The sequence below is a fragment of the Triturus cristatus genome, chromosome 11 (genome assembly GCF_964204655.1).
Source record: "Triturus cristatus chromosome 11, aTriCri1.1, whole genome shotgun sequence".
In the NCBI taxonomy this organism is placed as follows: Eukaryota; Metazoa; Chordata; class Amphibia; order Caudata; family Salamandridae; genus Triturus; species Triturus cristatus.
Window position 1 is genome coordinate 235160728 of NC_140594.1, and position 21871 is coordinate 235182598.

Here is a 21871-nt window from a genome sequence, read left to right on the forward strand (position 1 = left end):
CAATTCTGTGAAAACAGAGGAACTTCAGCTGAGACAATTTACCTTTACACAGAGAAATTGTCACCTAGAAAATTCAAGCCTTTGAAATTGACTGTTTCACGCCAAAAAAGAGAATTTAAAAAACTGTATATACGCTTAAAGAGACTGGAAAAGGAAACAAACTAAGGAACAGATCAGAGAAGCATGATGAGGTAGACAGGGAGATTACTCTGAAGGACAAAAAGGGGAAAACAGAAAATAAAAAAGTAGGAAATTCGAAAACACAGTGAATTAACGAATGTGAGTGAAGGAACGAGGGCAAAAGGGTTATGGTAGGGTTAACTCTGGTAAAGAAACACACAAGGGAATCAAGCAAGACCCAAAAAATGGAGAAGCAGAATTTGAGGTAAAAGGAAAACCACACGTAGGAAGAAACCACTTTAAACATTAAATCATATACATTTGGAGGAGAAACAAATATGTAGATGAAAACCAATGAAAAGCAAGCAGAAGAAATAGTGGGAAGTTAAACAAATGGACATAAACATTCTAAATATATGAGGAATACTAAACTCATGAGATACATGGTGAGGCTGATTTCTACACAGGCATTAAGTTACAGGTAGGTTTATGTTTTTATTTAAACATTTTGATTAATCAAATAGAGGAATGCATATTAAAGTAGTTTGAAAGTGCACCCTCGCAAAGCACATCTCGATCCTGAACAGAATGTCCACTATGTACTATTTCGTCTTCCGGAGAAAGCTGATAGACTGTGCACGAATAATGCAGGTTAGCAAGGGTAATGATGCTAAAATGTGCAAGAACATTCAAATGTAATTAAATACAATATTTCTTTACTGCAAACCTAATATTCACAATGTCTATGTTCCAAAGTGGCAAAAGTGAAGAAAAAAAAAACACTCTGCATATATATTAAATATTTTCAACAACCTTGGTTTTCTGGAAAACAGATCAAACTGCTTAATAATTTTTGTAGTCACCCGTTTTGAAATTAGAATGTGTTATTTCTGCTTTTAGGACAGAACTGTACTTGAACCATATGGCTGAGAGCAATTCATTTGGAATTATGCCATGCATTAAGGTAAGAAAATTGAAGTGTGTTATCATTCTTCTTAGACAGTTTTTTTGTATTTTATTGTATCAGCAATATAGCCCCTGCAGAAATTCTATAGCAGGTTTCTCCAAAGAGTAGCTAATGAACTACGGGTAGCTCTCCAGCTATCTGGAAGTAGCTCTCCTATGTATATGTCAGCCTACTACATTATAGGATTTTTCTTGGTTGTACTACTAAATGTATACTAAAATGGAGCGTTTGTTTGAGAGATGAACATGTGTGAATTTTCAGAACTCATAAGCTGCTGTTTGGAGAAATATGGCTCAATTTTCAAAATATATTTTAAGTTGATATTTGAGTGGTAAATTTCGTGGCATTGGGCGGACTTATTACAAATATTATAACATTGGTGCGAGGGGGCACTGCAGCCGTCACTGCTATGTAATACCCACGAAAAGGCATTCAGAGTTGACAAAGCCTTTTTTGCATTATTGCTGGCAATCCTGCTTGATTGTCTGAAATGATCACTGCTAATAATCTTACATATGGTGGCCACTAATGTAATCTTGTATGGTGTGGTCGCTATTAGAACACTAATAATATATTAAGTAGTTCTTGTTACAGAAAAGGTTGTAGACCCTTGTTCTATAGAAATGGTGTATTTCTCATTCAAAACATATCTGTCAAAACATATATGGCCCAGCGGTTATGGCATATGTACTTTAATTACAAACGTGCAATAAGTGACACTGGATTTTTGGTCTACATTCTCCCCCTTTAAGAAGTTTATTATACCAAAACCAATGGTCAGCACCAAGCAAAGACTATGGGTGCTGCATATGCAGGCGGGCTATGTTTTGAAGCCCATCAAAAAGACAGAAAGTTCATGAACTTAACCAGATTCAACCCTGTGGTGAAATTTACTCAATGACTGCTCAGCAGGGATGATTCCTTGCCATAGGTTGACCAATGCTGGAACATCCTATGACTGCATGCCACCCCCCACCGCATGCCACGCCTACTCCCACAAGGTTCAAGGTTCTCATGGCAGCACAATTTCAGATGCAGTGGAGTGGGGACGCACAGCAACAGCTATTGGCCTGCTGCTGAGTGCCTGTAGGACACCCATGGTTATGAGCAGGCCTGAGCCGTGGAGTAAATGGCTTCCTGTGACATGTGGCTGATGTACTAGGCACTCCTTTCAAAGACATTTCATTACAAAAAATGTAATCGGGCAGAGACATTTGAGTTTGAGAACATTCAGTGGCCATTTTTTTATCCAAATGTAAAAATTAAATATGTTTGAATAAAAATTAGGTGGTTATTCTCTTCAAACATGATATTCAAGGCTTTAGAAAATGTAGATATTCGAAGGAAGTGTGGTATGCTAAATGTTCTAATGGCTCCTCTGGTCTTACCATCTTCTGCTCTACGTTATTCTGTTCTGTTCTGTACCAGGACGGCAGTTTCAGCTCTCAATCTATCTTCATAGTCACAATAGGGGTTGGATTGTGATAGTGGTTCCCTGGGTGTGCAAAGCACTAATCACGTAATGAACCAAATTACAAACACAAGGACAGTCCTCAGTGAGTAGGATTACATACACAGTGGGAACCTGCACCAGAAGTAGTGCAGAAGACAAAGACAGAGCAGCTGCTCACCACATGCCCCATGTTTCTTTGTTGTTGGCTTCCCAATAAAATGTGGAGGAAGGCAGAGGTCACAGTCAGAGTAATTTCAGAAATGTCTTGTTACACTTGACAGGCAAAATTCACAAAATTATGCTGTTAGACTACTTAAATTAATTACCCGCAATTTGGTGTAAAATATTTGCCATTAGTGGCAAACATTTACCACGGACGTACGGAAACAACAGAATTTGTGTGGCTATCGATTGTGGTGCTCTAGTTTTTTTGCACACATTTTGTAGCGTGAAATGTGAAATCATTCGAATTTCACACATCCCTACTCTTATGCCCATGCTAACTCATTTCTAGTGCAACTACATTTGATGCACTGGATGAGCAATGGGGAAAACATAGTCCACAACCATATCTAATAGGAGTGGCCTGCTGGTGCTGTCATCCCCACTCTAGCACTCTAATAAGGCAGCCATGCATGACAGGCAGCCTTGCATCATGTTGCAGAGATGAGTGTGTGCTGTTCTAGTACAGGACCTGTACTAGAAGCATTCCCTTACAAATTATTATTATTATTAATAATAATAATTTTCAGGTAGTGCTTCATAATGAACTTTTCTAAGCACTGTTGCTATTACGCAGTGTACTGTTACACAATTTACTAACCTGAGAAGAATGTACGGTTAAGGTGGCCTGGCAGGATTCACTCTTGTGACTGACCTGCAGTGGCTAAGGGTCATTCAACAAGCCAACTTTTGAAAAGTTATAGTGGATATGTTATGAGTGTATGTGGTGGCTCTTTCTTCCACCACAAAGAAGCCACTAAAGTCCTGATTATGAGTTGGGCGGTTAATTCTGACCCGTTCGCAAATCCCTGTTTACGCACAGGTTGAAAATACGACTTGTTCAGTAATAATTGGATGCGTTAAATAACTCAACCTATGTTAAAATTCGGCAGGTCAAGCATGCTGAAATTTAATGGGAGAAAAACATACAGTATTTACCGTATCATGTGGATTTTCGTGTGTTGTACAGCAAAAGCTGCATGTTACTCACCAACATCTCATAATGGGCGGTATTTATCACACTCGCATCATAACATACCCCATGTATCATAATGCTCGTAAACAGGGACTAAAAGTGTGTTTAACATAACAGAATGCAACCGGAAGTGCCAAGCAGGGTAGTGTTAAAGGTTAGAGTGGGTAAAGTGAGGACTGAGAATTCATGTGCCTAATGCCACCTACCTCAGAGGACCGCAATTTCACATGATTTGAGGGTGAGGCTTGACTAACGAGGAAGATAATAGCGTCACCATGGTTTGAAAAGTGTTTTAATAGACATAGGAGTATGCCTTTAAAGTCATGTGCAGCCAGCTTCCCACCTTTCAGAAGTCTACGAGAAAATGCACATTTGCCTACTACAACCAAAGTGAGGCGCTCAACGACTGCCCTGCTTATGAGTGGCCAGTGGCGTAGCAAGGGGGGTGGACAGCCCCAAGCGACACAAGATTTAGGGGTGGCGCCACCCCCACACAAACCACACTTGTACCTGTAGCCCCCATGGTGCGATATCACCCCACTGCCGTCGGTCGGAATCCATCAGCACCACCACCGCGCTTTTACATGGCAAACGCCGGGGCCGCACCGGGTTGCCAAAGATCTTGCTACGCCACTGTGAGTGGCTCGGTAATTCCGATGTGCACGGTAACTATAGTTACCAGGACTAGCAGAATTATAAATTTAGCTACAATGCCATTGATCAATTGCAGCCCAGCTGTAGATTTCACCTGATGCAACTCCTCAGGTGGAATACTGGGGAGAAACATGCAGAACTCGCACAGTAAATCAGATTTCCACGTTATTCCCCGAAAATACATCACCCCTATTATTCCCCTTGCTCTGAGACTAGTAGAATCCCCAAACCCGGGTCAGAGATGTAATGCTGATTTTTACCAGGCCTCTTTTAATGAAGGCATTTGTGGACAGTTGCACAATGTGTTCTAAAACCACGCGAATCACAGCAGAGAGTGCTGTAGGAGACAGAAATGGAATTTGCTGGTGCGTTTTAAAACCTAGGTTTTATAACATGATGCAGTCACGAGCGGGTCTGCTGGAGCGAGAGCAGGCCATGAGCACACAATCAATGCTGAGGGATCAGAACGCTGTAGAAGAGGTCAAGAAGACATAAAAGTGACACTCTCAATAAAAAAAGACAAATGATACATGAAGGTCAGGGAGACCCCTGCTCCAAGGAGATAGCAATCTAAGAGATTTATTTGCTATAGTTCACCATCTCGCAGATGTTTCTGACAGCAGTGCTGGGATCTTATAAAAATGTATCTTTAAAATTAAATGTCACACATTATGTGAACTTAACATTTCCCCTCACAAAGGATTTGCTTTTTTACTGCCTGGAACTGCATAAATGTGACATAATGGAGCTACTTCTAAAAAATGGAGCTGGGGAAAAACAGACAACAGCAAAGCCCTTAGGTGCCAAATATTGAACCCTAAATTGGCATTGCCAATGCTTGATGTACATTGTGCATACCTTGCTATTTTGTTGTACCTAGTTGAAAAAGTGAAATTGACTCCAGACAGAAAAAGACAAATTACTATATAGTGTTGTTATCGCAAGCTTTACAGCTCAAAGAATCAAATTATTGGAAACCAAAAATCATTATGAGGTGGATATTCTGAAATGTTGTGGTTGCACAAAATATATGTGATGACCCATATTTCCTAACTGTGTATTTACCTAAGTTGAAGTCGCTTAAAAAGTTACAAAATACATCTTGAAGTAATTGCACAATTTACAAATTTCACATCTGTACAAGTTCGGTTTAAGATATCTTCAGGAAGTTCCTCTATTCGCTGAGGGATCATCTGCGTTTTTGGGCAAAAATTCAGAAAATGGCTGCTGTGTTTGTCTTCCTCTTGCCTCTAAGTGGTTATACAAGGTTGCTATTGGCCATTATGTATGCACTTATGTAGTAGTCGAATTTGACCCACAATCATTGGCGAAAGACATGGAAAGAAGCCATGAGGAAGTACATTTAACATTCTCGTGTGATTGCTACAGATATATCATTAGTAGCAAACATGGGTAAGCTCCTAAAGAAATGGGCGGAGTCAAGAAGAGGATTCCAAGTTTAAACAACATTTCCAAATTTCTGAAAATTGCTATCTGGAAACAAAGTTGCAATTTACATCGTGGCAACATAATTTTCCGGAGCTCCCACATTTAACTGTTCAGAGGCATGAGAGTCAAATGGTTTCTGTGGCCCATTTAAACTAACTTCGAAAAAGTTACTTAAAATGAATAACGGGGAAGTTTTTCACCCAGGGCTTCTGAGTAACGCCAAATAGACAACGTAAGCGAAGCTCAAATTGTCTATGATGTCACTCAGAACCCAGGGGTGAAAACAATCCTTTAATTCACTTTTTACCCATCTGTAATTTTATGTTATGTGTGTCCCCAAAATCACCTGCCCTTGCTTTCAACTGCTACACAGTGGCAGAGGAGAACTGGGAAGGCCATGCATAGCATGCCATTTATTATGTATGTCTGTTCCAAAAGGAAGAAAGTATCTTATCTACCAACATTGACCACCCCCCTCCACCTCACCTGCCTTTCTTCCCCCTCCTGTGTATATGTTTTCTGCTTTCAGTGAAAGAAGCTTGCAAAGCTGTGCTGACAGGTTCCCAAAAAGACCTGTCAGCCTGGCCTGGAAGACGTTTATGATGCTGAAACAGTGGGTAACGTGTTTCCTTATCAACTGTTGCTACTTAATAGCAATGAGTTATCAGATGTAGAAAAAGCAATACATGCTTGCAGCTCTGTACCAGAGCCATCCATAACACATATATAGTAATTGGATATGGCAAAAATGATAGGCAGGGAAATAGGAATGATACAGAAAAAAGAGTAAGCTAAACATCAAATATGGAATAAGGGGTTGTTTATATCTTGGCGGTATACTCTGTCACAATGGAAATAGAGTATACTGCCAAGATAATGTCCTGCCCGCCCGATTAGATGAAAGTGGAACATAGGTTTAATTATGAGGTAGACAACTCTTTCTCCACCGTGATTAAACACCCTTCACCTTCAGAGTAAGGGCCATCGGAGACAGGCATGTGATTCCGCAAACTCTGATTTAGATGGTAAGAATTAGAGCTAGGTTTCCACAGCCAAGAAAATCCCAGCAGTGAGGAGCAGAGAAAACTCCTAAATTCACCCCTTCGCCATGAAAGGTGAATCCCGTGGCGAGGGGAGGATTTTATTTTTTATTTTCCACACACAATCCTGTTTTGGGATTTTCTTTTTGGAACAAAAAAACTGTTTGGTGCTGATGGATCCTTGTACTAAACTGCAAAAGGCATTGACAGGATCTGCCATGATGGCGGTTTCTGCTAATGTTTTATAAATGAACGCCAGCTTGGTTGTCAGTTATGAATTCGATGGACAGCATCTCAGTCAGGGCGACAGAGTAACTTACTGATTCACCTTGGTGGAGAAAAGGGCTGCCTGCCAAAATCTAAATTGGCCCCCAATTTCCCTAATTTTATCATTTATTTTAGGTGTCTGTTAACATCAATAGTATCTGGAAAATATTTAGAAGTGTCTTTTAGTGATTTGAAATGGAGGGTCATGTTCAAACTAGACCACCAAGGGATGGAGGTCTGTCTGGTCTGCTGATGAAAGTTACTTCTTGTCTTAGAATAGTTTTGCTGTTTAGTGCATGCTTAGTAGGCTTAAGGGAATGTCTGAAGCTGGTTCTATGCCTTGAAAGGGGCTTATAATGAAACTGTCTTAAATTGAAATAAATGTCTAGTTTAGGTCAATAAAGGGCCTCGGGTCAAATGCCAGGTCCTTTCTGTTGGTTTACTTGCAGCCATACTCCTGGAGCAAGCTTTATAAGGAAGTTACATGATCATGGATCAGCTTGACAGGTGTTTGTGAAGACTAGACCACTATGGGCAGAAGCAGTTGTTACTGAAAGCTAAATTTCCATGAAAGGTCCTCAGATTGACCCATCGGTCCCTCACAGTTGGCTTTTTTGTGGATGCAAAAGACTCTCATTGCAGTTGCAGGTACAGAGTGTATCTAAAAAAAGGAGTTGCTCTTTGTCACAAATGTAGGGCCTGATTTAGAGTTTGGTGGATGAGTTACTCTGTTACAAACATGACAGATATCCCATCCGCCATTTTGCAAGTGCATTACATTCTATGTCACCTCTAATATGGCGGAAGTGACATCCTTCACATTTTTGATGGAGTAACCCATTCACCAAAATCTAAAACAGGCTCTTAGTTCTTTTGCAAAGTTTCAGACTCTGATTTTCTCTGTACATTGCTGCCAAATGCCATAGTACTTATCTTAGCACTCATTAGTGTTGTATCCTTGCTGCTTCCTCTGTGTTAATGACACAGTTCATTGATTAAATTACTTTGCTCTATTTGGAATTTCACTGCTCACGTCACTAAGGAATTGAGATAGCGGCACAATCGTCATTCCCTCATGAATAGAGTAATCGTAAAGCTAAGCTGGCAACACCAGATGACTGTTGAAAGTCATCGACAGGTCAGTTCCATACTGTTAATTATGAGGAAGAATGAATATACTTTTGCTAGGGATTAGTGAAGAAGTTAGCTGACCCCCACAGTACACTCTTCAGTCTTTGCAAAATACCTTTGCTTGTAAAATGTTCTAAAAAAGGATCTGCACATCAAGTAATCAATCTTTGTGGCTCACAGCCCCACTTATAATCACACTGTAGATGTATGATAGGTTCAGCTTACAACCTTTTGACTGAAGTTGCCTGCATTTGACAGCTGATATTTAATTAATCTACTTTGTAACTAGGAGGTGAGCCATTTTATATTGAAAAGACAATTAGAAACCAGATCACTGTTGTGTGTGTGTTAATTGAAGATTTTCGGCAAAACCCAGTTAAATAAATAAGCAAACAAATATTTCTCATCACAGCATTAAGGGCCTCATGTAGGAAGCCAAATACCGGTCGGTAACGGCCGATTTTCGGTAATTATACCGTTACTGACCGGTATTTTGGCTTTTGAGATGTAGGGGGAGAATTTCATGATTCGGTATTTACCGAATCGGTAAAATTACCGATTCGGTAAATACCGAATCATGAAATGAGATGTAGGGGGAGTGTGTGGTGGGTGTGGGGATTCGTTTTTTACCACCAACTAAAGGTTGGTGGTAAATGACGAATAGGTGAAAAAAAGCATTTTTGTGCACGTTTAAGTGTGCAATGTGGCAGACATACATGCCCTTAGGGCATGTATGTGCGCCACATGTGCACACATGGCCGTATCAGGGGTGCAACAGGGTGTCAATGTGACACCCTGCCACCCTTGCATGTGCTCCCCCATTACCGAATCGGTAATATTTACCGATTCGGTAATGAGGCATACCTTCCCATCAATGGGAAGGTATGCCTCATTACCGAATCGGTAAATACCGATTCGGTAATTACCGAATTTTTCCGAATCGGTAATATTTACCGACTCATTACCTACATTGCATTTACCACTTCATAAATACCGAATCGGTATGATTCGGTATTTATGAAGTGGTAAATGCCAGCCCACCTACATAAGGCCCTAAGAGTGCCCCTCCACCAAGGTAAGGCCCAGATTTACTAACACTTTGCACTGGAGTGTGCATTGATCTAGGCGGCCAAAAGTGTACCAGCACTATGGGAGACAGCAACAATGCTATATCATAGTAGATATGGTCCTGTTCTGCTCTCTTCCTTTAATGCAATGCAGTGCAGCAGCTTTGGTTGCGTAACCTTTTAGTACCTTTCTTCTATACAGGCAAGGTGTGAAATACAATCAGAAATAACACATGTAGGAAAGTGCCTCTTTTGGACATGATTAGCCCCCACATTTTGCCTGGAAAATGATGTAATTTCAACTGGAAGAGCACAGGGACCCTGCCAACCAGGTAGCTCCTTCCCTAAACTGTAACTTTTGTCTCCCAATTGGCACCACTCCAGTACTCTTGTGAGTCCCTAGTAAATGGTACCCATGGGGTGAAAGCCTTCACTTTCAGGGGCCAAATAACAATGCCTGCCCTGGGCGGAGGTGCTTCACTTCTCCTCCAGGCAGGAACAGCTTTCCAGGGCAGGAAACCTCAAAGGCGATACCGCCTTTGAACTTCGATCCACGCCTCTCCTGCTAGCAGCTTATTGCAACCCCTCTATCCTGACCTCACTTTCGGCAGGAAGTCAGGCATGAAAATTAGTTAGATGAGCAGTAGCGTTCCAAGTCAACCTGCACTGCTCCTTTAGAGAGGCAGGTAATGTGGTCTCCCCAGCTCACTTTCAACCATCTTACAGATGGGGAAAATAACAGGGTCTTGGCCACCCCCAACGTGGCATGAATTTTTAGAGGGTGTAATCTCCTTTAAGGTAGGTAGCCTACTGGCTACTACCTGGTACTCCCTTTAACAACCCTAAATGTAGTATTAGGTGGCCTCGAATTTCAGATTCCTCATGAACAGAGAGCTGTGACTGGATTTTGGCATGAAACCCTGCCTGCAGCCCAAAGACTCAACAATTGCAGAACACTGTCTCATGCTACCACTGAGAAGACCTCTACAAACCGCAGGGGCCCTCCAGCACTTTGCAAAATTGTCTATGAACTCCCTTGGAGTGGAGGAGCTACTCCCCTGCATTGTAGACACTGACACTGCAGAGTTCAAACTCTCAACTTGAAGCTCTTCGGCCCTGCCAATGCCACAACTGCCTAGGAGAAGGTACTGCAGCTATGAAGAATCAACCCTGCCTCCTCACCAAGTTTTGAAGCACCAGGATCTTCCAGAGCTAAGCAGCACCAACCCGAGTACCGGATACCCTGCAATTAAATACCGACTACAAGAGTCTAAGCCAGGCTCCAACTGTCAAGCACCTGTCGAGGGACATCAGCAGCCCTGAGACCACTCCCTGAGTGGCCCAACCATCCTGCACCAGCCACTCTGAGGTGTTTGCCCCTGACTGTGAGGTGCACTTTAAAACCAGAGCTTGGATTACCTGTTTGCTCTCACCCAGCCCCACCAGCCTGGGAATCTTCAAGACCTTTATGCTCCCATAGTCCCCAGATCCTTGCAACCTCTACACTCTTTTGAGTGTCCTGAAAAGTGCCTATAGTTTCCCTTTCACAGCTTGTTTTTAGGTGGCCCCCCATCTTCGTAGTGCACCAACTACTTACTCTCCCGGCACCCTGCTCAGGGCCTAATCCAGGACACTCCCGAGAAATAGCTGGTAACACTTTCGACCCTCAATCAATCAGTCAATAATGGGGGGTGGGGAGGCTGCTGGGCCTTCTGGGTGTTGAGGATCATTCAATGAGGATCATTCAATGAAATGGGTCAGAGATGCGGATTGCCTGAGGTGGAGGGGTAGGGTGGTCAAGGTCTTGGTGGCAGGGTAAGAGAAGAAACTTCCTCTGGTTCTGGTCTTGTGGATCCTGGGGACGGGAGGCTATGAAGTGATGGGCAGAACGAAGTTGTCTGGCGGGTATGTGGAAAGTGAGGCAGTGGTTCAGGTCTGCTGGTCCTATGTTGTAGAGAACTTTGTAGGTATGTGTGAGGAGTTTGAAGGTGATTCTCTTGTTGACCGGGAGCCAGTGGAGTTGTTGGAGGTGATGCATGATGTGGCTGCTGTGGGGGATGTCGAGGACCAGTCTGGTGGCGGCGTTTTATACTTTCTTTTAGTTTCTTGAGCTGTTTCTGGGTGATGCCGGTGTAGAGTGTCATGCCGTAGTCGAGTCTGCTGGTGATGAGTGCATGGCTAACAGTCTTTCTGGATTCTGTGGGGATCCATTTGAATGTCTTTCGAAGCAGATGGAGTGAGCAGAAGCAGGCTTAGGAAACTGCGTTGATTTAATGGTTCATTGAGAGCGATGAGTCCAGTATGATGCCAAGGTTGCACATGTGTGGTCTGTAGATGTGGGAGGGGGTCCAGAATGAGTACTTCGGTCTTGTCCGAGTTGAGCTTGAGGCAGCTGTCTTTTATGCAGGAGGCGATGGCCTTTATTCTGCTGTGGAAGTTGGGTCTGGCGCTTGTTGGTTTGTTGGTGAGGGAGAGGATCAGCTGGGTGTCGTTGGCGTAGGACACAATGTTGAGTCCGTGGCTTCTGATGATGTCTGCAAGGGTGGGGCTCAGGGAGGAACCCTGGGGCACTCCACAGATGATCTCTGTAGATTCTGAGAGGAATGGGGGTAGTCTAACTCGCTGTGTCTGGCCAGTGAGGAAGGAGATCTCTGTAGATTCTGAGAGGAATGGGGGTAGTCTAACTCGCTGTGTCTGGCCGGTGAGGAAGGAGTAGATCCAGTCCAGTGCCTTGTCGCGGATCCCACCGGGTCCATAACACTCAAATTCTAGAAGGTGGACCCCTAAGTCCTACTGCACTGTGATTTACTGCAATCTATGTTTTCTCCATAGGATAACATTGTGTATAATTGCACACAACTGTATATTGCTTGTACTTAACTTGCTTATTGCTAAAACGTATTACATGTTTACCTGTAACTTTAGTTCTTGGTTTAAAATATATATATGTAAAAATACTTTGCTTTTTTACTATAAATCGGTCTCGACTTCATTCTTGAGTGTGTGTTCCATTTACACAAATGCTCAGCACTACCCTCTGATAAGCCTACCAGCTCACCCACCCTGCCAAAAAATAGAATTTTAGTATTATCTACTTTTGTCCTGTAAACCAATAAGGGTTTATCTGACCTCTCTGCACAGTGTACCCCATTGTTGTACACTACACAGAGAGGTCGGTGTCCTACAATACAGTTTGAACTAAACTGAAATACGATTCAGAGTCTTCAAGAAATGCAGAGAATGGGTGGATAGACTGGATGTACACATTTCTGTATCTTGGAAATTTCCCAAAATATGATACCTACTAATAAATGTTCCCTTACTGTTTCACATCAATATGTCATTTATATGATGCAAAATGTCACTGCTTTGAAGTATAGAAGTCATATATTTATAGTCATGGGTAACAGCTGTTGCCCATAGCTTGTCCCTTGGGACCTTGGGCACTACCATGACTCTTCATTGTCTTAGTAGTTGTTGGAACCAGCCCTTTCTGGTTGGCTGAAGGGATGCCCCCTGCATGGAGGAACCTACCCCTCCTGTCAAGGGTGGGTGATTACACTCGCCATATAACCTGTGCTCACCCTTGAGTAACTTGGCACTGAGCAGTCAGGCTTTCCTCAGAGGCAATGTGTAAACAGCAGTGACACACGATAAATATACCAAGCATCACAAAAGAGTCTTCACACAGGACGTATGTAAATAAAGTTTATGTTCAAGACACACAGTCAATCATTATAACATGAACATTATATACTTTGGGCATAAAATACATTTGGAAATATTACTAGCAGTACTAGGCCCACTCGTATCGTTATATCAATAGTATGCACACTGTGAGAGAGAGCACCCTTATGCAGTGCAACACACTGTCCATCCCAGTCCCACCCTAGAAATTTTGAAAATACAGTCCTGCACAGCTATAGGGGACACCCCGGGTCACAGCGATATCAAAGATATGCATATACATGAAACAAGAATACTTTTAGCAGCACCACTGGCCGGAGCCACACGAGTAAACCCAATGTCAAATTGATTGTGCTTTTGCCATGTAATCAACGTATAAAGTGGCCCTGCCAGCCAGTGTTGTGAATCACTGGCAGCTCACAAGCCATCACTCCCACTCATTCACACTCACTTCGCACTATCACTCGGTGCAAAAGGTATCAGCCAGTCCGTACGGAACGCTCTTGCACACATACACACCCAGCACCCTAATGCGGTGCCAATTGTAACCAGCAGGTCAATAGGTAACATCCTGCAGACTCTGTGGCCTCCAGCCTTTCTTCGCCCTCCAGTTCAGACTAATTGTCCAATACCCAAGATAGATGATAACCAGCCCTGCCTCTATTACACTGGGCCGCACGCAGCCAAAGTCACACTTAGTCTGAGTCCTCGGGAAGCAGGTGGGGATATGTAGCAAGTTTTAATTAGGAGATAGATGTAAACAAGAGAATGTTAGCAGCCACTTGGGAAGTTTACCCACAGGTCTCATAACACAAAGGAGTCACTCATGCTCTTGACCAGTTGGAGTGTTGCACGAAAGAGAAACGGCACGATCGATGAAACAGGCCCCACTGGGTCCTGCAACCCATGAATCAGCTCACCACCAACTAGATGCTTATGAGTGTCAGGGTCCCGCAGTACAGGAACCACATACCTTAGATGTAGGCAAGATTTCTGGGGCTCCACACTAGACAATCTGGTCTCCAGACACAAGTCTTAATTCCACACTCACACCACGCTACCTGATTGGATTTAGCAGTCGATGTGGGCACTTGAGAGCACCGTTCTCCAGAGGTCAGAGGTAGATGGTGTAGGTCCCTTGCGGGAGATCTTTGATGTTCCTGAGATCTCTAGGAGAACAGGAGACCCGCAGATGGGCCCTTGAAGAGCACACTTCAGGGCACCACACTTCAGCAGGTCTTTGGCCCAGGCCAGCCACTATTCAGAAAGGGCACTTAGTCCCCTTCATGGGCAGTTGTCCTCCATGTGCATAACAGAGTCCACTGGCAATGTGCACAATGTAGTCCGGTTACTCGGGTCCCGCATCTCCGCAAGCATATCTCACCCTTTGCTGAAGGATGGCAACCGTAGTTAAACTATTAAGTCTTTGAAGTTAGGTGTGGGTTAAAGGGTTTCCCTTTGAACCACTGATGTCTCCCCTAAATTGTAGGCCTGTCTGCCATGGAGTCATGGAATGCAGATCTTAATCTTTAGTGGGGCCATGGTCCTGCTCATAGAGGCTAAGTGTCAAAACCTCTCTCTCTCCAAACTATTCCATTCGGCCCTCAAAAGGCAGTGGTCTGCTGTTCTCATGGAATGCCCATGGTTTACGGTTAAAGCAAACACAAGGCGATAATGGACGGAGCGCTGGTTTATGGTGCTACTTGGAGAATGCAAAGATGTGCTCCCCTGATCCCTGGTGGCCTCGGGAGCCAGGCACCAGGGCACACAAGACTCTTTGAGCATAGAAATGTCCATATTCTATAAGTTCGCATTTCTGAGCGAGTTATGCCAAAACCCCCTTTACCATTGAAAAGGGTTTGGCATGGCGAGTCCATTGATAGGAAACACCATTAGGCTGCTCCACTGCAATCCACTATTGCAGCCTGAAGTTATGTCAAACACTTCCCCATGTTAATCTATAAGAAGAACAAGCCTCATAGTTAGTAAAAACACACATAGGTATTCCTCACTCCCTGGGCATACGTGCGCTAGTGCGCACACAACCTGTGATGGCAGGTTGGACACTAACGGGCACATGCATCAAGCTAGGCAATTACGATTCCTTAATAGCGATTATTAAGGAATCGCTATTAAGTAATCGCAATTGCCTATGCATGTAGGTTTTGCAAAAATATTTGCGATTCCTACACATTCCTTAATTGCGAATCCCAATTAGCGATTCGCAATTAAGGAATGCCTTCCCATTCATTCCTATGGGCCTAGAGGCCCATAGGAATGAATGGGAAGCCATTCGCAATTTGCGAGTACCAAATAGGTACTCGCAAATTGCATTCGCAATTTGAAGGGTGCCAGGGGGCCTTAAAGGCCACCCTGCTGCACCCCCAAATTTGGCATGTATGCTCATGTGGCGCACACATATGCCCTAAGGGCATATGTGTGTGCCATATGGCACTTTGAAAAATGCACTTTTGTGCATTTTTCAAAGTATTTGCAAATTACCATCAACTTGCAGTTGATGGTAATTAGCGTTTCCTAAATGCGAAGTCGCATTTAGGAAAGGCTTTGATGCATCCCAAATAGGGAATCACAATTTGCGATTTCCTAAAAGCATTTGCAATTTAGATAATCGCAAGATTTGTGATTACCTATATTGCGAATGGGTTTTGGGTTTGATGCATCGGAAATGGCATTTTACCGGCCGCAAACGGCCCGATTCTGCGAATCGGCCTGTTTGCGGACGGTAAAATGATTGATGCATGTGCCGGATAGTCCCCAGAACCAGGGGAGCAAGTATGCCACAGCTGAACACAGCTTTAACTAATATGTTTGTCAGTGCTAATGCACAGGCGGCACATGCAATCACAGACACATTAGGTATGGGTGCGCACATACTGCGTCCTGCTCTTGCAGGCAGCTCATGAGTTTAATCATGATAGCTGTTAATATGCACACACTGGTCTACGATGGCAGACTGGGCTATGGGCTTTCGAAGCCCTAGCACCATAGGTGCGAGTGCATGCTCACCACCCTTCCAGAGCCAGCCGGACTTGGGTCGACCCCCTTACAGGTGTGATTGCACACACCCCGCCTATGATGGCGGGCTGGGCAACTTGCCACTTGCACCATGGGTGCAAGCACTCGGACACAGGCCTGCCCTGGCAGGCCTGACCTGGGTGTTTGAACACCGGAGGATGCAGGCACACTGGGTACCTATCTGCAATGCCATAGGTGCCAGGGCACATCCTTCAGCCTTCCACAGGAGGCTGGACACATATTTGAAACAGCATAAGGGCCGAAGCACACATCCCAGCCTTGAAAGCAGGTTGGGCACATAGTTAACACCCTAGTACAAGTGCACACTCCCTGGTCTGCGCTGGCAAACCTGCCCATGTTTTTTAACACCATGCTAGCACCTCTTCCTAGCCTGTGTGGGAAGGCGCCTGCCCTTATCCACTTCCTTGACAGTGAGGATGTGACCAGGGCATTGAGGCCACACAAGAGAATTGGCAACCCCAGTAGTATCCCATGGGAAGAGCCGAACTCCAAGGCTGTGGAGTCCACACACAGAGGTTTCCTCACTACCTGGGCAGGGAACATCCATATGTATTTCCCGGCCTTCAGCCTACTACCCCCAAATGTGCCCGTCAGGACTTCCCTGGGGGTGCCCTCATGGTATAGGATGACCTACTCAGGGTTGGCTGAGGCATAAATGATCTACCTAGGCAGGTGCGCAATGGTGCCCCACAGCCCTACGATGGTAGGCCCGATACAGGGTTGACAGGCTATCCTGTGGGTGTCACACTCAGTGCTATGTCCTACTGCTAACCGTTGCTGTACCTGCCCCGGGTATGTGGTGCACCTATTTACAGGGTTCACCGAGTTCTGGCACCTAAACTGATCGCATGCGCATTACCTGCCCCATACGGGTGAGGCGGATGCATGCACCTTCCTCTGCAGTAATGTCATGCAGAGAGAATCGGCAAAGACTAGGAGGACAAAGCTAAACGTTTTGGGCTAATTCCTCTGAGAAGAGCCATATCCAACAGTAGTCATGCAGGCAGCTTTAGGAATCATGAGCAATGTGTCATTTCTGTAGTTTCTGGTCACTGCCCATCTCACCAGAAGTAAATATGAGGCTATTGGGGGATCCAGTATGAGACAATGCGACCTCTCAGTCATGGTGTTGGAGGTCAAAAGGAGCATAAATCAATTTTAATACCATAGGAATTTTGATGAATCAACGCACATGCTAAGGGCCTGATCATATTTGGCACAGTTCTGGATTATCTAAATTACTTGGTCCAGCATCACCAATTCCAGGTTGGATTTGCATCCCTGCACCATGTAATTTCTCAAGAATGGGAAATAATCAGGTGGACCAGAAATAACTGGGTCCTTTTCCGTATACGGATAGACCCTTTCTGGGGACAATCATTCTCCCATTTACACCTTCTCTGAGCTGGTGAAAAATTAGAGATCGGAACTGATAATAGTTTTCTTGGGCTGTTATTTCTGTATCCAGTCCACCTAGTTCTGGGTTTCTGTTGTCACCACATCCATTTGCATTGGGTATATTTTCAGCTCTAAGCATGCTAGCTCAAGCAGCCTTCCAAGCATAGGAAGGACCAGATAGCGCAGTAGACCAGATCTGGATACTGGCTCACACCGTTCTTTAAAAATTGTCTGGTTGGGTGAAGGGACAAGGAGTTTGCTACATCCTCTATGGCTCTGTATTTGTTCTGAGGTATCAGTGTGAGAAGCAAGGATTTCCTTTGGTGGGTGACTCTAAATGAATCTACATATCAATATGCGCATGGTTCACTTCCACTTTTATTTCACTATGTTGTAGTTCACGTGGATAGTGGAAGCAAAATTCTCCCCTAGTGCTTTATGAGCTAAGATGTGAGGGGACAGGTGACATTTTTAGGGTGGAAATAATTCTACTTCACATCACAACTCTACTTAGCTTTAAGGTGTTCATCCCAGTCCACCTCAAAGCGAATTGAGCACCTTCCTCTTATACCATCTCAAAATGTTATTTCTTTTTTGTTGCGATTTTCTATAGCACAAACTCGACCCGAAGGTATTGGAGCACCAATTACATCACACAAAGACGCGTTCATTTTTGTAGGTACAGGGAGATAAAGTATTATGCCCAGAATCACAGGATGTTGAGCCGATGCCGAGACGCGAACCTGGTTCCCCAGTCTGCAGCTCTAGTTGTTACACCACATCCTCTCCCATCACGGGCAATGGAGTCTTTCTTTGCACCTGCCAGTCACCATCCCTTTAAATAAGCCAGGTATAAGCCCCTTCAGTCACACCTCAGTCTACACAACTAACAAGGGTCACCTCCCCTCCTTTTTCATGACCATTGTGTGTGCTCCTTTGAAGACTGGGACCGTAAAATGTTTTCAGCAAAATCATTCAACGGCTGGAAGGTTTTATAGAAAAAAATGGAATCTCATAACGTCGGATTAAGCACAAAATACGTTTTCAATACCACATCACAAAACTGAATAGGTATCTTGGGTTTATTGCAGATTTGAGTTGTTCGTACTAAATTGCCTTTGAAATGCAATTTTTGTGTTTTGCGACTCTACCTAACTTGAGATCTAGTTTCATAAAGGACACCCCTCGTGCGTGGCGGGTGTTCTGTATTATTACAGATGCCTTTTCAGTAGGTTCTAGTTTGTTGATCTTTTTGATGGGCTCCAGTAGCAGCCTTATGCATGGACAGAGCCAGGCCAGGCTCACCGTAGCAGGAGCTGTAGTGAAGCCATAAACCACCTGATTATGGCGTCTGGTCAGCCCGACCAACACGAAGCAGAGTTCCAAAAGTCACAAACGTAAAACAAGATTTTCTCACACTCGCACTTTGTGTCAGTGCAGCTCCCAAACAATATTGCTTTCTGTTTGGATCTGTTTACGTCGCTGTTGTCAAATGACCGAAAAAGTACAGAGCATAATCGTCCCTGCATTCTGAGCCTTTAATGCCAATGTTGAGTTATATAAGAGGTTCATTCTGATATAAGTAGCATAGAAGTGTATGCAGGGCTTCAAGCTGGATTTTTTACATATGTTTTATAGAACATACACTCTTTAGTACATGAGCAGCAGGCTTGCATTCAGTGTAATGATCTCAAACTCTTTAAATCACTATGCTAATGTGCTAATGTGGGTAAGGCTTACCATCTTTTTTCCTGTTTATTCCTCTTACAACTTTTCAAGGTTTAACTGCTTCCTGTGGTGGCATTCACAGTGCCCACCAACTGAAGCGAATGGCGCCAATTTAAAGGTACATTGGCTATTGATTAAACTCAGTTTCCAGTCTTAATGAAGTTGCTGTTTATCAGATTCCACGCCAAGGTGAATTAGTTGCCCTGCAGCATGAGTGCTCGCCTAGCACAGAGCCACGTGCACCTTTGGCAGGACACAGTATTGATCACTGCAGGTTAATTTATCCTGTAATCAACTTAGTTTGCACAAGTGCGCACAACATGTTTTCACAAATGAAGCATAGGATGGAAACGGCAATGCTGTCTCTCCTTGAATTTGTGCGCAGGCTCCAGTCAAAAGTAAGTTTGTAAACCAACTATAATAGGTAGAGCTGCCGTTTTCATAATGGTGCTAGAGCGACTCCTCCACCAGTGAATATGGCAGGCGTAGGGGTGACTGCTAAACTGCAGACTAGGCGATGGCACCATCTAGGTGGTGGAAAGTCATCTATGCCTGACACCCATACCAGAATAAAGCCCCTTGTCCCTTCAAATATGCTATATAATGCCTCCCTCTTTGTTCTGTGGATTATATTAAACCAAGCAAACACAATTATATGATGGACGGAGCGCTGAAACTTTTCATACACTCACCCCCAGTCACAGATCTGGGTTGAATCCATCGTCATTCTTTAGCTCACTTCGCCACCCCAGTTCAGACTCAGTTGGCAGGGTATGCCCAGACGTGGGTCCCTTGTTCACTTTGCCACTGGATTCAAGCTAGCCTGGGTGATGAGGGGGTGGCCTGGCAGCTCGGGTTGGACTGTTCCCATGAGGCACAGGGTCAGACTGATTTGCACATGGCTGGGTCTGAACTTGGGTGGTGAAGTGAGCTAAAGAACGATGATGGATTCAACCCAGATATAATAGTGGCTGAGGGTGAGTGTTTAAAAAGTTTCAGCGCTCCGTCTATTATCTCCTTCTGTTTGCTTTGATTAAATCAAACTTCCTTTATTGCTGTCCATAAGGAGTTCTTTCATTTACATTGCTGCTTATTGTCAGATAGTTCTACTCCCTTCTGTGAGTAACATTTTCAATGACATTACCTGTTTGCTTCTAGCAGCTGGCAAATTACCTCTATCAGTTCGTACTGTAATGCCTCAGCTTCTTTTCCTGACACCCTAAATATTATTACATCTTCTCCATATCCACTTTTACTTGCGTCAGCACAGTTTCAGCTCACAACTGTGTGGTCCCTCTTTGTATCCATCTCATTAAATTAGGTCAGATCCCAGCCTGAATAATGAGTTATTTAAATACATTGAATCAGTGTAATTTTGAAACATTGGATAACCAAATTCTCATTCCAAGCCTCATTAAACTTGTGTTCTTCATCGGAAGTGTCTCCTTTGAAAATTTAATAAATCTTACTAAGATACCGAGCCTAATTTAAAGGAAATGGGAAGACACAAAGCATTCTCAAGAGAAAATGAAGATGATTTCTGTCACTGACAATGTTAAACTATGTTGAGCAAGCAAGAATGGACAACGTGCAAAATTGGCGAACCCTCAATCTAAGCTGTTCACTTTTCCAGAATCCCAATGAACTATTCCAAATCTTTATGTTATAATAAAAGCAACTGGGATGACGAGGAGGATACACAATAAAAAGCCTTGTGTGTCAGGTTGGTCGTATCGAACTGGGCTATTTAAAGGGTGGAAGCAGGTGCAGTTTTTTTGTATCCAGGTTTTTTTGTATCAACAATCTAGTTGCGTCATGGAGGACAGACTTTATGAGAGCTAAGGCACTTTTGGGTAGGCTGGCAAGAATGGCACAATTGAATCAATGCTAAACTCCACATAAGCATATACAAGAGATTGAAATTAGAACATGGCAAACGTTATATGGTGGACCAAAAAGAAAGTGAATAGAATTTAGTGATTTAATCCAGTTTGATGCAACAAATTCATCTTTTTTGCATGGTCAGCATAGATTTTTTATCTTTCTCCCGGATCTATTTTTGCTCATCTTAAGATTGGGGACTGTGACACTGCTGTGCCCTAAAATGGTATTGATAAAATTGGTTTCACCTGAGTGCTTCATTTAATTTTCTTGAAAGACAATAATAGATGCCACAGAAAATGCAACAATGGCATGGCAGATAAATATAAAATGTGAGCTGCAGTGTGTATCCTCACCATCTGTATATATGACAACAATCTTTGGAGACTAGGAACACCATTGTGTTCCATCTCGGCTGTAGTTTAAAGGCACTGCAATTAAACATGGTGAAGAAAAGTGCCCTTGCCATTTAGGAAAGAGTGCTTTCAAGCAAAGAATATAAATTATGGAAAGGTGGCACACTAGATTTAAGAGATGTGTCCTTACAGTGACTGAAGGCCTAAAAGCTCATTCCACTGAGTAAGTTCACATACATTTTCCATAAGACAGATGATTGAATTATTTATACTCCAATTTTCCTTAGGAAAATGCTAGAAAAATAATTTAAAATTATTTTCCACATATGTTTTTTATAGTCCTTCAAAAGTGGATTTTAAGAACCAAAAAAGTTACTAAGGGCCCTATGTGCAAACCCTGCGATTCGCAAAATCACAT

At 43.4% G+C, this 21871-nt stretch overlaps 1 protein-coding gene across 5 annotated transcripts in view; it reads left to right on the forward strand.

Moving 5' to 3' along the window:
• The window catches only part of MYO18B (myosin XVIIIB), a 1573426-nt gene that overhangs the window by 317983 nt on the left and 1233572 nt on the right, over positions 1 to 21871 (forward strand). For all 5 annotated transcript variants that reach the window (XM_085634174.1, XM_085634172.1, XM_085634173.1 and 2 more), the window contains one exon: positions 1021 to 1084. In XM_085634174.1, coding sequence (XP_085490300.1) covers positions 1021 to 1084 — 64 coding nt within the window. The remainder of the gene's footprint in view (positions 1 to 1020; positions 1085 to 21871) is intronic.